Source organism: Adiantum capillus-veneris, chromosome 7, assembly GCF_014529385.1.
Source record: "Adiantum capillus-veneris isolate H3 chromosome 7, ASM1452938v2, whole genome shotgun sequence".
Classification (NCBI taxonomy): domain Eukaryota; kingdom Viridiplantae; phylum Streptophyta; class Polypodiopsida; order Polypodiales; family Pteridaceae; genus Adiantum; species Adiantum capillus-veneris.
Genome location: NC_140937.1, coordinates 53,404,037 through 53,418,693, shown reverse-complemented (window position 1 = coordinate 53,418,693; position 14,657 = coordinate 53,404,037). Strand labels below are relative to the sequence as shown.

Below are 14,657 nucleotides of genomic sequence, written 5' to 3'. Positions count from 1 at the left end.
GGTTTTCCAATGATTTGACTTAAGTGATTGAGCATTCGCTTAGCCATACCATCAAGGTCATGCACTACATCGTTCGTGATCGTGTTGATGGTACCCAGACATTTTTAAACTTTGAATGTTGTAAAGAAATGTTTTTACTTGACAACGTTAGGTTGGAGGTAAATTTCTCTCGATAATAATCTTGTTTTTCTTGTGGCATCCAAATGTTGTTCTATCATAGCTGCTTCTTCTTTGAGCCACCTCCTATGTTCTATTTTGAAGGCCGTCCCCTAAGTTTTTTGTTGTTCAACATTTCTACTTCCTCTTTAGCTTGTTTGTTGTTTTCCTCACAGGACTTCTCCACCTCACGGCCTCTCCTTTTAATCTTTGTTTATCATTCCGATCAAAGACATCCCAAGCTTTAGGATTCTCCAATTCCTTGTCTTTGTTGAGTGTTCTAAATGCTTTTTTGGCCAAACTTTGGAAGAGTGGGTCTTTGAAGAGGTGTGCCTCCATGATTATCTTCTTGTTCATTTCTTTGGGATAGGAATCATTCCCCTTGGATTTTTTAAGTGTAATGGAAAGTGGTAGGTGATCTGAAAAGCTTTGCAAAGTACCTAAGTCCAGTCAGCTTGATGGAACCGTGGCACCTATCAAGTCTGAGGCCGTTTGTGCATATTGCAAGCTTGCATAGGTGAAGCCTACTGTGTTGTTCCACGTCCCTACCAACTACAAGCCCACCAAGGCCACTTCTCATAGGCTTTTCCATTTTTCCTTTTCAGAGTTTGCAAAGGGACATGATGAACCGATTGTGTCTTTTCTATTCTCCACCATATTGAAGTCTCCTACCAAACACTAATCACCCTCAGCAAGGGAGTCATTGTTGAGATATACGTTTGGCTCTATACTTGGCATTGAAGGGGCCATATACATTAATAATGGTGATTGGTTGCACTGCCCAATTAATCTTTACCCCTAAGATTCTCCTGAAAGCATGGTTCAGGACCACCTATAGCTCTAGGCCTTTATCCACAATGGTGAGGACACCAATGCAACCATCTGCTCCCTCTCCATAGAACGCCAGCCTCTTGCCAAATTCTTACTTCATTCTGATGGAGGCATCAAGGTGATGCTCTTGAATAGCCCAGCAATTGACTTCCCTGGCTTTCCTTATCTCATTCCAGAACAAGGTATATTTCTTGTGGGTTTGATTCCCTTCACATTCAAAGACTGAATAAAGATGTATTCCATCATTGACAGAGGGAAACAAACTCCTCCACCTCGGGAGACTTGCCTTTTGTGTTCTATTTCAATGTGTCTTCCTCCATAAGCAGTTTCTCAAATTCAATCTAGGAGATAGCGAATTTGGTTGCCATTAGGTTCTTGAGATTGGCATCCTATAGGACCTCCAAAAGGTTCTCATACAAAATTGAGACTTTTGGGATATCATGAGTGTTTCCTGTAGTTGCCCAAGCTCTACTTGGGATTTTAAGCACTTGCACGAGATGTTGGAGAATTTTTGGCATCCTTCATGTGCCAAAGTTATGTAAAATTACCTTCAAGTCGGCCCCAATATTGAATACCATATTTTTGGGTTGGGTCTTATGTCCCAACATATGCACACCTTGTTTGCTACAATGCCTACTTTCTTTCAGGAGGGTACAAACAGCGGGGTCCCCAAGAAGGCTACCAAGTCTTTTAGATTATCCCTAAGCTAGATAGGAGGGTTGACAAACTCCTTTGAATCCCTCGATAGTTTTAAGGATCTTAGCGTTGTTTCTTAGTAATATGTTGCCAAGCCCTATATATTAATATGCAATCCATGCATGCTATCACCTTGTATAACGTTTAGTAGAAAAGAAACAAAGTTGCTCATAGAACGGAAGTCCATGATCTTCATTTTCTTGCACCACTACAAAGAAGTGATTATGGCACACACTATTTTCTGTTTGCTCAAAAAAGGAATTGAATAAGTGCTTGACAGAGTCTGAAATAATTTAACAAGTCAATATGTTGTTCAAAATAGGCTTGACCAACTTGTAGGAGAATTTTCATAAGTTTACGTGTTAGGTGTAAAATTCATACGTGAAAACTTTGTATATTATGATCCTAAAATGGTCGCTCATCAAAATTCCCTTTATCATGTGCGTTCAAAAGATTATGTTACATAGGGTAGAAGTGTCAATCACTAGTGATGCTCCAATCATGACCTACAACCTCCCCCATTATACGATTCTCCGATGAGTAGTACAAGGCCAAACGGTTATATAATTCAAAATAGAGAATTTCTACAAATGCCCATGGCAACATTGCATTGCTCTTTGCCCATGCGTGTTTTTTCCCAGTGGTTCCCTTTTCTTATCAACATGATCATAATAATCCTGGGATAAATTCTTTTGCAAATAGAAAATCAATACCAATATCTTTATAATGCCCTTGACAAGACCAATCAAACAAGCTCTACATCGCTAAAAATAGCACTTTGATGAGAGAGATTTAAGTCTACACATTTCATTGTCTCCATGCATGCTCCTTTAGCCTATTGTTTTTCACACTATGGGTCTTTTTTTTATAGAAGTCTTCCTCTTATATCTACATAATATAATATGCACATCAAGTATACATTTTTAAGTAAGCATAAGCTCCTTCAAATACATTCACATAATATAATATGATACACTTTTTGAGAAGTAAGGATGCATTTATATTAGAGTTAATCCTCTCTCTCTCTCTCTCTCTCTCTCTCTCTCTCTCTCTCAATCAAACACACAAATGAATCTTAACCATTTTATTACTTAAATCTTGAAATTCAAAAAGATTCAAAGTGTAACAAAAGATTTTCCTATCTCCTTGAGCCTACATACATATAAAAAAGTAAGAAGCTACAGTGAGAAAGACCTAGATATCACTAGGACTCCAATATCGACAAGAAGTACTTGTTGTAGCTAAAGGAAGTATGGAAGACATTGAGACTATATGTCGACAAGTGCAAGAAAGTATGAAGCTACTGTGAGGACCTGCTTGCAAGCAATCATTAGGACTCCAATCAAAATGAAATATTTGTTCTAACTGAAGGTTGGAATATATGACACATTGAGATGTCGATTGTCTTACCTACAACCAAACATAAAGCATAAATAAAGCTTACTTCGTTTACTCGTTGATCTTAGGCCAAAATTTATTAAGCAAGAATATATAGCTATTTGTTTACTATTTTTGTTTGTTATAAATATAATGTTTATTTGACCATGCAGGTAATGGATGTCCTTGTTCATTCGTATTTTAGCAAAGACGCACACATGATTATGTAGAAAAGAGTTATCTTACAATCATTGCCATTTCGGAGGTAATTAGCATGCCTTAGTGGTTTAGAACTTGAACTTGGAGCTCATCATTGTGCTCTCCCCATCAATAATTAAACTAAATAAAAGCTATAAGTCTCACTTTTTGTAAGCTTTACTTTTGTAGATGGCCTCTTCATTTAAATATGTTTAGGCTATACATAATTGCATGTGTAAGCATGCCACATTTATTTGAGTATATACAGCCTATCAGACGCAAGTGTACCATACCACATGAGTTAATTGGAGAGGATCAACCAAGCCAATAGGCTTCCAAGTCAAACCACCAAGCAATGTACATGTCACACTTTTACAAGAAAAAACATGTGAAGTGTAGAGCAGAAGCATTCATTTATTGAAATGTTTGCTCTTTCATGGAAAACAATAGATAGACTTCCATGCCAAAGAATTGTCTCCATGTTTCAGAAAAAGAAAACAAGGTGAAGGTTCATGTTGGCATTTTGAATAATTTTCTTTTTGAAGAGGACCCTAAAATCAAAGGACCCATTTACAAATTGTTTAAAAATTTGTACGCCTTTCTCCCTTCTCCTCCAAAGTTCCATAGCATTCAAAACAAGGTTCAAACTCAGATGGACTTTCTAAAACAAGAGAATCTTTTTTTTGCCATACTCACAAATAGAACACCCAAATCGTGGAGTTGTTTTCGTGTGGAATCTAAGGAAGTGCTCCAGGTCAGAAATTCTCTTTCAATTTGCAAAATTGAATGGTGACAAACTTTATATTCTTTTTTTTAAATAGCAAGGCGAAACTAACCGCCTCCCAAACGATCCCCCCCACCCTCAGGACTAAGTGACACGGGCATGGGAGGGTGAGATCTACGGCGAGGGCATTGTGGGCCGTAGATCCCAATGGCGGCGCCGAAAGTAAATTGGGGCTCCGTAGATTACTTTTTATTATCTCCGTAGATTACTTTTTATAATAAAAAGTAATCTACGATACCCTAATTTACTTTCGACGTCCGCCTCTAATTTACATGTTTTAAGTAAATTAGGGCCCCCATGTTTCACAACGCACGCATATGGCGTAGTGGTTAGGGTAGGCACCTCTCATGCGTGAGGTCCCGGTTTCAAACCCAACGCCCCAAAATGAGGGTACCCTAAATTACTTCCGAAATACGGGTACCCTAGATTACCCGCATTTGGGATCTACGGCCCACAATGCCCCCGTCGTAGATCCCACCCTCCCATGCCCGTGCCACTTAGTCCTAAGGCCCCCCCACCCTTTCTACAACGCTATGTCTGCGTGTGTGTGTGTGTGTGTGTGTGTGGTGACAAGCAACGATGGCTGCAACCTGGAGGAGTCCTCTGTGTGTGTGTGTGTGTGTGATACGCTAGCGCGCGACGTCACTATTGTTCGTGCTCTATGTCGACGACGGCAACTACGCTGCTCTCCTTGTTGTGTACCCCTCCCAGCTTTGTAAAATGCTAATACTAACCTTTGTGTGCCACAAAATAATTGTGACTGGAGATACAAAACTTATGATGCTTCAAATTTGTTTTTTTCTTTTCTTTCTTTTGGGGTTGGGGTTGTTTTGGGGGGGCTGGGGGGGGGGCGCTTGCTCAAGGATTAAATAATACAAGGTGCCAAATACAAGAGCTAAGGCCACATGGGAATGATAAAGATAAAGGGTGGCAGGGATAATGGAGGTAGGCCGGCTCGAGAGCACGACAGGAACCGCCCAAACCGCCCAGGAAAGGAAGCAAGCAGTGGGGCCTCGCCTTCACCACTACAAGCCAGATACGTCGCCTTCGAACGCCTCTTTTCTATTTCCCAGCTCCCGTCTTATAAGCGCTCGCACACACACAGCCTCTCTCCAAACACATTAGCCTCTCTCTCTCTCTCTCTCTCTCTCTCTCGCCGTGGAAAGCTTGCTTTTTGCTTTTGCGCCATGCCTTTCCGAAATGTTGCTATTGGGCGCTATGAGGACGACACTCTCAAATGCGTACTTGCCGAGTTCATCTCCACTCTTATCTTCGTCTTTGCTGGGGAGGGCTCTGTCCTTGCCTTTGGTATCTCTCTCTCTCTCTCTCTCTGGTTAGGCTGGCACCTTTGCGAGAGAGTCAGCTAGACTGATTACGTACTTGGGCTCTCTCTGTGGTTAGGCTGGCACCTTTGCGAGAGAGTCAGCTAGACTGATTACGTACTTGGGCTGAGAGAGAGAGAGAGAGAGAGAGAGAGAGAGAGGACACATTCTTACGCCGCAAAGCTCAACTTACAGAGTGCTAAAAGGTAAGGTTTGCCAAGTTCATTTTGGAAAGGTTTTGTAAAGACCAGCCCTCCATCAATGGACACTCTATTCAAGATCAGAAAATTTTACTCATAATATCTACAGCTATATGTTCACTCATATCTAAACTGCCATGGAAGTGACATAATACTCTGACCGTTCAGTTAAATGCGTGTCGTTAAGCGTGTGCGCAAGTGTACGCATAGGTACATGTGTGTGTGTGTGTGTGTCTGGGTGTAGGCTTGTGGGTGGCTTTTTAACCTAATTAGTGCACCCAAAGCTTATGCCTGAACTCATAACCTAAACATAAGGAAATTTTGCGGTGCTAGCCTCTTCCTTGAATTCCAAAGAACTAGATTAGCTTAGGCATACTGTTTTGTGATAACGGTGCCAAAAAGATGTGCGGTCACCGTCTTCATAGCAGGAGGATACCACCAATCAACACACACCATAGAGTGAGTCATATTGACCTAGCTAAGGCATAGAGGGATCCCACACTAGGTGGGAGACTAACTTCAAAAGCTAATAGTTTCTTCCTCTTTATTTTCCTCTGCAGTAAAATTTCCCATGCCTGTACTGAAAAAAAAACACTGATGTTTGGCATGAAATGCAGCCGAATTAACAAGTGGTGCAGATTTGACCCCCGAGGGTCTTGTGGCAGTGGCGCTTTGTCATGGGTTAGCTTTGTTTGTAGCTGTAGCCATTGCAGCTAACATTTCTGGCGGTCATGTTAATCCTGCTGTCACCTTTGGGCTCTTTGTGGGAGGCCACATCACTCTGCTCAAGGGCATCCTATACTGGATTGCTCAGCTCCTTGGAGCCGCCATCGCTTGCTTGCTCTTGCGCCTGGTCTGCAATGGTGCGGTGAGTCTCTCTCTCTCTCTCTCTCTCTCTCTCTCTCTCTCTCAAAAAGAAAAAAAGAAAGCCTTCAAGCATGGAGTGAATGTGCGATACTTGCTTTCAACTTTCAAATGAGTTGATGGGATGAGTATATATATGTGTGTGTCTGCAGACGACATCCCCACACGCACTATCTACAGGGGAGCCAGTGTATGCGGCGCTAATATTGGAGGTGGTGATTACCTTTGGGCTAGTGTACACAGTGTATGCAACCGCAGCAGACCCTAGGTCCAAAGGCAACGTCGGCATTGTAGCACCACTTGCCATTGGGCTGATAGTCGCAGCCAACATTCTGTTTGCTGGTGCCTTTGATGGTGGATCGATGAACCCAGCGCGCTCCTTTGGGCCCGCACTAGTCGCATGGGACTTCACTAACCACTGGGTGTACTGGGTGGGTCCCCTCCTCGGAGGTGCCCTTGCCGGTATTGTCTACGAGCTCTTCATAATGTGCCCTGAGCCCTCTCACCAGCCGCTACCAACTGAAGAATATTGAGACTCTCTCTCTCTCTCTACTCTCTCTCTCTCTCCCTCTTTCCCTCCCCCCACCCCCCCCCCCCCCCCCCCCAAACATTCCCAAACCCCACCCCACAACACACACACACACACACACACACACACAAAATACACATGCTATTGCTTTGTGTTACGCACATTGTACACTGCTTTTGTCAGCTGCTCTCTCTCTCTCTTACACATGCCCGCCCCACTTTGAAAACTGCCATCCCAATTTTAATTTTCGGATGACATGGCCGAAATAAAGGTGGGGGAAAGATTCTCTCCTCTGTTTTGTGAGAACAATAAGAGACTAGTGTACAGAGATTTCCTTGATTTGGATATTTTGTCGATCATGTATTCCAATCCTAATAATAGCAAGCCGAGCGGCAGAGCCCTGATGGCTTTCTGTATGGTGTTCAACTTCAATTTTATCCTATACATATTCATGGTGATCTTGCATTGAGAGAGATTTTGTACCCACCATGGGAAACATCGATACATCTTCGTCATGCATTTAGCCTCACGTATACATTATCAGGTGACAGGCATATCCAGTAAACCATCAGCTCCGTCTGCTATGTCATGCACAAAATACAAATAGGAAAAATTGTGAGACCAACTACATAGCACCTCTACCAGCTCTCAGGATGCAATGTCATTAAGCATATTGTAATAAAGAAAATCCCTGTCAAATTTACTGGCTGCTCAAACTTTGCTTCCCCTTCATCAGTGGCAGCACTTCCTCCCAAAGATGGCATGGCCCTCACTGTTTGGGACCACTAGTTCTAACTTCTCACAATTGTCTCATGCAGTGTCCCCGCCGGAAGAGAATCCTTTTATCCAACTCCTGAACTGCAACTCAGAAGAATAAATCAGACTGAAAATTGTGCAAATCAGGGGAACGAGCAAATAAAATATATCGACATTCTTTCTTGTCCTACTAAACCATAAAAATTTTCGGCACACTCCACTCCACAAAGTGCCACTGTACTCTCTCAGACAATAATTGTTGGCAAGAGGCTAAGTAATAAATTATAATAATTGGAGGTGGCCACGCTCGTAATCTGTAGGGCCTGGATGTTATCTCGGAATTGAAAAACACATGGGTGGTATCTTCTGGGTGAGGTCGCATTGGGAACAGAATTCATCCCCACTGCCATTTTTTTGAGCTTTAGCTTGGGTCCACACATCTTTGTGCAGTATTAGCTAGATCTGTATTGATTTCTCAGTGTGCTTCGTCCTCGCATAAAACACTAGATTTCTTGTAAATCAAATGTTAAGGTAGTCACAATGATTGGCAACCCACCCTTCTTTGTCCAAGTCTCAAAGCAACACCTATAACCATGCCACCTCACACGCTGCCATTGCACGACCCTCGTACTCTTACCTTTGTACTCGAAGTTGGATCTGCCCCATGCGACAGCAGCACTCCCAAATGAGAACACGAACCTATTGGTAGATTGTTGATCAAATATGCTACCAGCCAATCTGCACGTGTATGGTGTTGCATAATTCAAAGTATCACGTACTTGTCACGATGTGCATCTTATGGCATCCAAGTGTGGCTTCTTTGGAAGTTGAGTAAACTTGCTCTCCGGTCTCAAAATTGTCTAGTAGATCAAGCTGCCCACAAAATCTTCGTATACATGGTTGCATTTTTTAAGGCCTCACCTGCAAGTGCCTTCATCTTGAAGTCCTAATCTAAGGGTATAGCAATAGCTTTGCAAACAACCACGCCATCCTTCGATAGCATACTGGCTATGTGATAGCCAAATACCCTCTTTTGTCCATATCACGTCCATGCCAAGATAATAGCAACAAGAAAGTAGCGTAGTTCTCCCAAATCTTTCATATCAAAAGTCCTGCTTCAAGAGATCCTCCTAGCCTTGTGGCTGTTCCATCTACACCTCTTCTGACAAGTCACTATGCGAGAATGCATTCTTTAGATCCCCTTTGGTGTAAGACCCATCCTCTTGAGACAGCCACAGCTATAACTAAACAAACTGTGCCAAACTTGGCTATGGGGCCGTAATTGTTCTCATAATCAATCCCATAAGTTGTGCATAACCTTTGGCAACCAATCAAATTTTTATCTGCTTCCACTACCATCTGCATTGTGCTTTACCTTGTGGACCCACTTATCCCACTTTCTTTCTTCGATCTTTCTTCCCTTTTGGCAAAAGAAGCAACTCCCGAGAAAGATTTGTATCAAGTGTGGCCATCTCCTCATCCATGGCTTGCTCCCAGTTTTATATCTGCTACAGCATCCAGAAAACATGTTAGTGCTACGTCCTGCACAATCCTTGTCATATAAGCACAGTGACTCGCCACATAGCATCACATATCAATTGTTGCTACACCACTTTTCTCTCTCTTTTGGACCTGCATGGTCCTGAATGAATCTAAGGTGTCTTGTTTCCAGCTTGTGTCCTTACACCTTGAGCCTTCACAAAAGGTATCCCAACACCTCCTCAAGACTTTTCTCTAAGCCACCACAATCTTCATCAGCATCATCATGACCTACACTCAAATTTGGCAGCTTTACTACATTATTAACCTTTTCCCCTCCTTTCCATGATACATTTGATGAACTCACAGGACTAAGTCACTGAATATCTAAAGTGGAAGAGACAAAATACATGCATCCATGTTGATCACCACTGAAAAAGAGAAACCCAGTGCAGTAGCACAAGCCAAGAGGAGTATAATTTGGAGACCCCCCTGAAGAGGAACACTCTGACCAAAAGGAGAGAAAGCTGCCACGGTGGGAAAACGGCAACAAATCCAAGTCGAGAACTGTCTCACATAGGGCGGAAGGAGCCATCTCGAGGAAACATAAGCTGCAAGGTCTGTGCTGCAACATGTTCAGCACACAATATCAGGCATAGTAGTCAGAGAAGATGCTAGCTATATATATATATATATATATATATATATATATACCTAGATGAATCCAGGATAAGCCCAGATTCACCCTTGAAGGAAAGTGCAAGGTATAGACCCATGGTAGTCACCCACAAAACAATATAACCATCAGCTCCATCATGCATAGTATTGACTAAATACCACAACATCCCCACGAACGTTGTCAGTGCCCAATAGTGGGTGTAGAACTAGGTACTAACATATGCTCCCCAACACAACACACACCACACGCACACACACATGAGCATACATCAAACGCAAAGTTCAACGTACTGAGTTTCTGTCATGCCTCCGGAGATGAAGGGCAAACTCGGTCATAGTGAAGCCTAGCACTAAAAGAAGCATAAAATCAAAAAAATTAGCACAAAAATGAGGTTGTTGATAGGGCATACGCACCACAAAAGATAGAAAGAATTAGCACAATATCAACTGGTCGTAACTCGTACTAAAACTTCACAATGTGAAGTCTGCATGTCCGTTATACGACTAAAAAATACACCTAAACGAATCCATGATAAGCCCAGATTCACCCTTGAAGAAAAGTGCAAGGTAAAGCCTATGGTAGTCACCCACAAGACAATATACCCATAAGCTCCATCATGCATAGTATTGACTAAATACCACAACATCCCCACTAACGTGGTCAGTGCTGCCCAATAGTGGATGTAGAACTACGTACTAACATATGCTCCCCAACACAACACACACCACACACATACAAACACATGAGCATACATCAAACACAAAGTTCAACGTACTGAGTTTCTGTCATGACTCCAGAGATCAAGGGCAGACTCAGCCATAATGAAGCCTAGCACTAATAGAAGCATTACATCAAAAAAATTAGCACAAAAATGAGGTTGTTGATAGGCCATACGCACCACAAAAGATAGAGAGAATTAGCACAATATCAACTGGTCGTAACTCGGACGAAAACTTCACAATGTGAAGTCTGCATGTCCGCTATACGACTAACAAATATACCTAGATGAATCCAGGATACGCCCAGATTCACCCTTGAAGGAAAGTGCAAGGTATAGACCCATGGTAGTCACCCACAAGAGAAGATAACCATCAACTCCATCATGCATAGTATTAACTAAATACCACAACATCCCCACTAACGTAGTCAGTGCCCATTAGGTGGTGTAGAACTAGGTACTAACATATGCTCCCCAACACAACACACACCACACACACACACACATGAGCATACATCAAACACAAAGTTCAACGTACTGAGTTTCTGTCATGCTCCCGAGATCAAGGGCAGACTCAGCCATAATGAAGCCTAGCACTAAAAGAAGCATTAAATCAAAAAAATTAGCACAAAAATGAGGTTGTTGATAGGGCATACGCACCACAAAACATAGATAGAATTAGCACAATATCAACTGGTCGTAACTCGGACGAAAACTTCACAATGTGAACTCTGCATGTCCGCTATACGACTAGAAAATATACCTAGATGAATCCAGGATAAGCCCAGATTCACCCTTCAAGGAAAGAGCAAAGTATAGACCCATGGAAGTCCCCCACAAGACAATATAGCCATCAGCTCCATCATGCATAGTATTGACTAAATACCACAACATCCCCACTAACGTCGTCAGTACTAACATATGCTCCCCAACACAACACACCACACGCGCACACACATGAGCATACATCAAACACAAAGTTCAACGTACTGAGTTTCTGTCATGACTCCGGACATCAAGGGCAAACTCAGCCATAATGAAACCTTGCACTAAAAGAAGCATTAAATCGTAAAATTAGAACAAAAATGAGGTTGTTGATAGGGTATACGCACCACAAAAGATAGAAAGAATTAGCACAATATCAACTGGTCGTAACTCGGACGAAAACTTCACAATGTGAAGTCTGCATGTCCGCTATATACAACTAGAAAATATACCTAGATGAATCCAGGATAAGCCCAGATTCACCCTTGAAGGAAAGTGCAAGGTATAGACCCATGGTAGTCACCCACAAGACAATATAGCCATTAGCTCCATCATGCATAGTATTGACTAAATACCACAACATCCCCACCAACGTCCTCTACGCCCAATAGTGGGTGTAGAACTAGGTACTAACATATGCTCCCCAACACGACACACACCACACGCACACACACATAAGCATACATCAAACACAAAGTTCAACATACTGATTTTCTGTCATGACTCCGGAGATCAAGGGCAGACTCAGCCATAATGAAGACTAGCACTAATAGAAGCATTAAAACAAAAAAATTAGCACAAAAATAAGGTTGTTGATAGGGCATACGCACCACAAAAGACAGAAAGAATTAGCACAATATCAACTGGTCGTAACTAGGACGAAAACTTCACAATGTGAAGTCTGCATGTCCGCTATACAACTAAAAAATATACCTAGATGAATCCAGGCTAAGCCCAGATTGACCCTTGAAGGAAAGAGCAAGGTATAGACCCATGGAAGTCACCCACAAGACAATATAGCCATCAGCTCCATCATGCATAGTATTGACTAAATACCACAACATCCCCACCAACGTCCTCTAAGCCCAATAGTGGGTGTAGAACTAGGTACTAACATATGCTCCCCAACACAACACACACCACACGCACACACACATGAGCATACATCAAACACAAAGTTCAACGTACTGATTTTCTATCATTACTCCGGAGATCAAGGGCAGACTCGGCCATAATAAAGCCTATCACAAATAGAAGCATTAAAACAAAACAATTAGCACAAAAATGAGGTTGTTGATAGGGCATACGAACCACAATAGATAGAAAGAATTAGAACAATATCAATTGGTCGTCACTCGGACGAAAACTTCACAATGTGAAGTCTGCATGTCCGCTATACGACTAAAAAATATGCCTAGATGAATCCAGGATAAGCCCAGATTCACACTTGAAGGAAAGTGCAAGGTATAGACCCATGGTAGTCACCCACAAGACAATATAACCATCAGCTCTATCATGCATAGTATTGACTAAATACCACAACATCCCCACTACCGTCCTCAGTGCCCATTAGTGGGTGTAGAACTAGGTACTAACATATGCTCCCCAACACAACACACACCACACGCACACACACATGAGCATACATCAAACACAAAGTTCAACGTACTGAGTTTCTATCATGACTCCGAAGATCAAGGGCAGACTCAACCGTAATGAAGCCTAGCGCTAAAAGAAGCATTAAATCGAAAAAATTAGCACAAAGATGAGGTTGTTGATACGGCATACGCACCACAAAACATAGATAGAATTAGCACAATATCAACTGGTCGTAACTCACACGAAAACTTCACAATGTGAAGTCTGCATGTCCTCTATACCACTAAAAAATATACCTAGATGAATCTAGGATAAGCCCAGATTCACCCTTGAAGGAAAGTGCAAGGTATAGACTCATGTTAGTCACCCACAAGACAATATAGCCATCAGCTCCAGCATGCATAGTATTAAATAAATACCAGAACATTCCCACTAACGTCGTCAGTGCCCATTAGTGGGTGTAGAACTAGGTATTAACATATGCTCCCCAACAAAACACATACCACACACACATGAGCATACATCAAACACAAAGTTCAACGTACTGAGTTTCTGTGATGACTCCAGAGATCAAGGGCAGACTCAGCCATAATGAAGCCTAACACTAAAAGAAGCATTAAATCATAAAAATTAGCACAAAAAATGAGGTTGTTGACACGGCATACGCACCACAAAAGATAGAAAGAATTAGCACAATACCAACAAGTCGTAACTCGTACTAAAACTTCACAATGTGAAGTCAGCATGTCCGCTATACGACTAAAAAATATACCTAGATGAATCCAAGATAAGCCCAGATTCACCCTTGAAGAAAAGTGCAAGGTATAGATTTATGGTAGTCACCCATAAGACAATATATATAACCATCAACTCCATCATGCATAGTATAGTATTGACTAAATACCACATCATCCCCACTAACGTCGTCAGTGCCCAATAGTGGGTGTAGAACTAGGTACTAACATATGCTCCCCAACACAACACACACCACACTCACACACACATGAGCATACATCAAACACCCGTTCAACGTACTTAGTTTCTATCATGACTCCGGACATCAAGGGCAGACTCAGCCATAATGAAGCCTAGCACTAATAGGAGCATTAAATGGAAAAAATTAGAACAAAAATGAAGTTGTTGATAGGGCATACGCACCACAAAAGATAGAAAGAATTAGCAAAATATCAACTGGTCGTACCTCGAACGAAAACTTCACAATGTGAAGTCTACATGTCCGATATCTACGACTACAAAATATACCTAGATGAATCCAGGATAAGCCCAGATTCACCCCTGAAGGAAAGTGCAAGGTATAGACCCATGGTAGTCACCCACAAGACAATATAGCCATCAGCTCCATCATGCATAGTATTGACTAAATACCACAACATCCCCACCAACGTACTCTAAGCCCAATAGTGGGTGTAGAACTAGGTACTAACATATGCTCCCCAACACAACACACACCACACGCACACACACATGAGCATACATCAAACACAAAGTTCAACGTACTGATTTTCTGTCATGACTCCGGAGATCAAGGGCAGACTCAGCCATAATGAAGCCTAGCACTAATAGAAGCATTAAAACAAAAAAATTAGCACAAAAATGAGGTTGTTGATAGGGCATACGCACCACAAAAGATAGAAAGAATTAGCACAATATCAACTGGTCGTAACTCGGACGAAAACTTCACAA

General features: G+C 42.0%; 1 protein-coding gene and 1 long non-coding RNA gene across 2 annotated transcripts in view; one reads left to right on the top strand and one right to left on the bottom strand.

Moving 5' to 3' along the window:
- The first annotated feature begins 5,157 nt into the window (after positions 1-5,157).
- On the top strand, positions 5,158-7,413 carry LOC147453863 (putative aquaporin TIP1-1). Its single transcript, XM_086515926.1, has 3 exons — positions 5,158-5,350; positions 6,182-6,432; positions 6,581-7,413. Exons 1-3 carry the CDS (start codon positions 5,230-5,232, stop codon positions 6,959-6,961), a joined length of 753 nt encoding a protein of 250 aa, XP_086372052.1. The 5' UTR covers positions 5,158-5,229; the 3' UTR covers positions 6,962-7,413.
- The window catches only part of LOC147453862 (uncharacterized), a 77,886-nt gene continuing 70,222 nt past the window's right edge, over positions 6,994-14,657 (bottom strand). The window contains exon 2 of the long non-coding RNA XR_015188569.1: positions 6,994-9,218. This is a non-coding gene — a long non-coding RNA (uncharacterized LOC147453862). The remainder of the gene's footprint in view (positions 9,219-14,657) is intronic.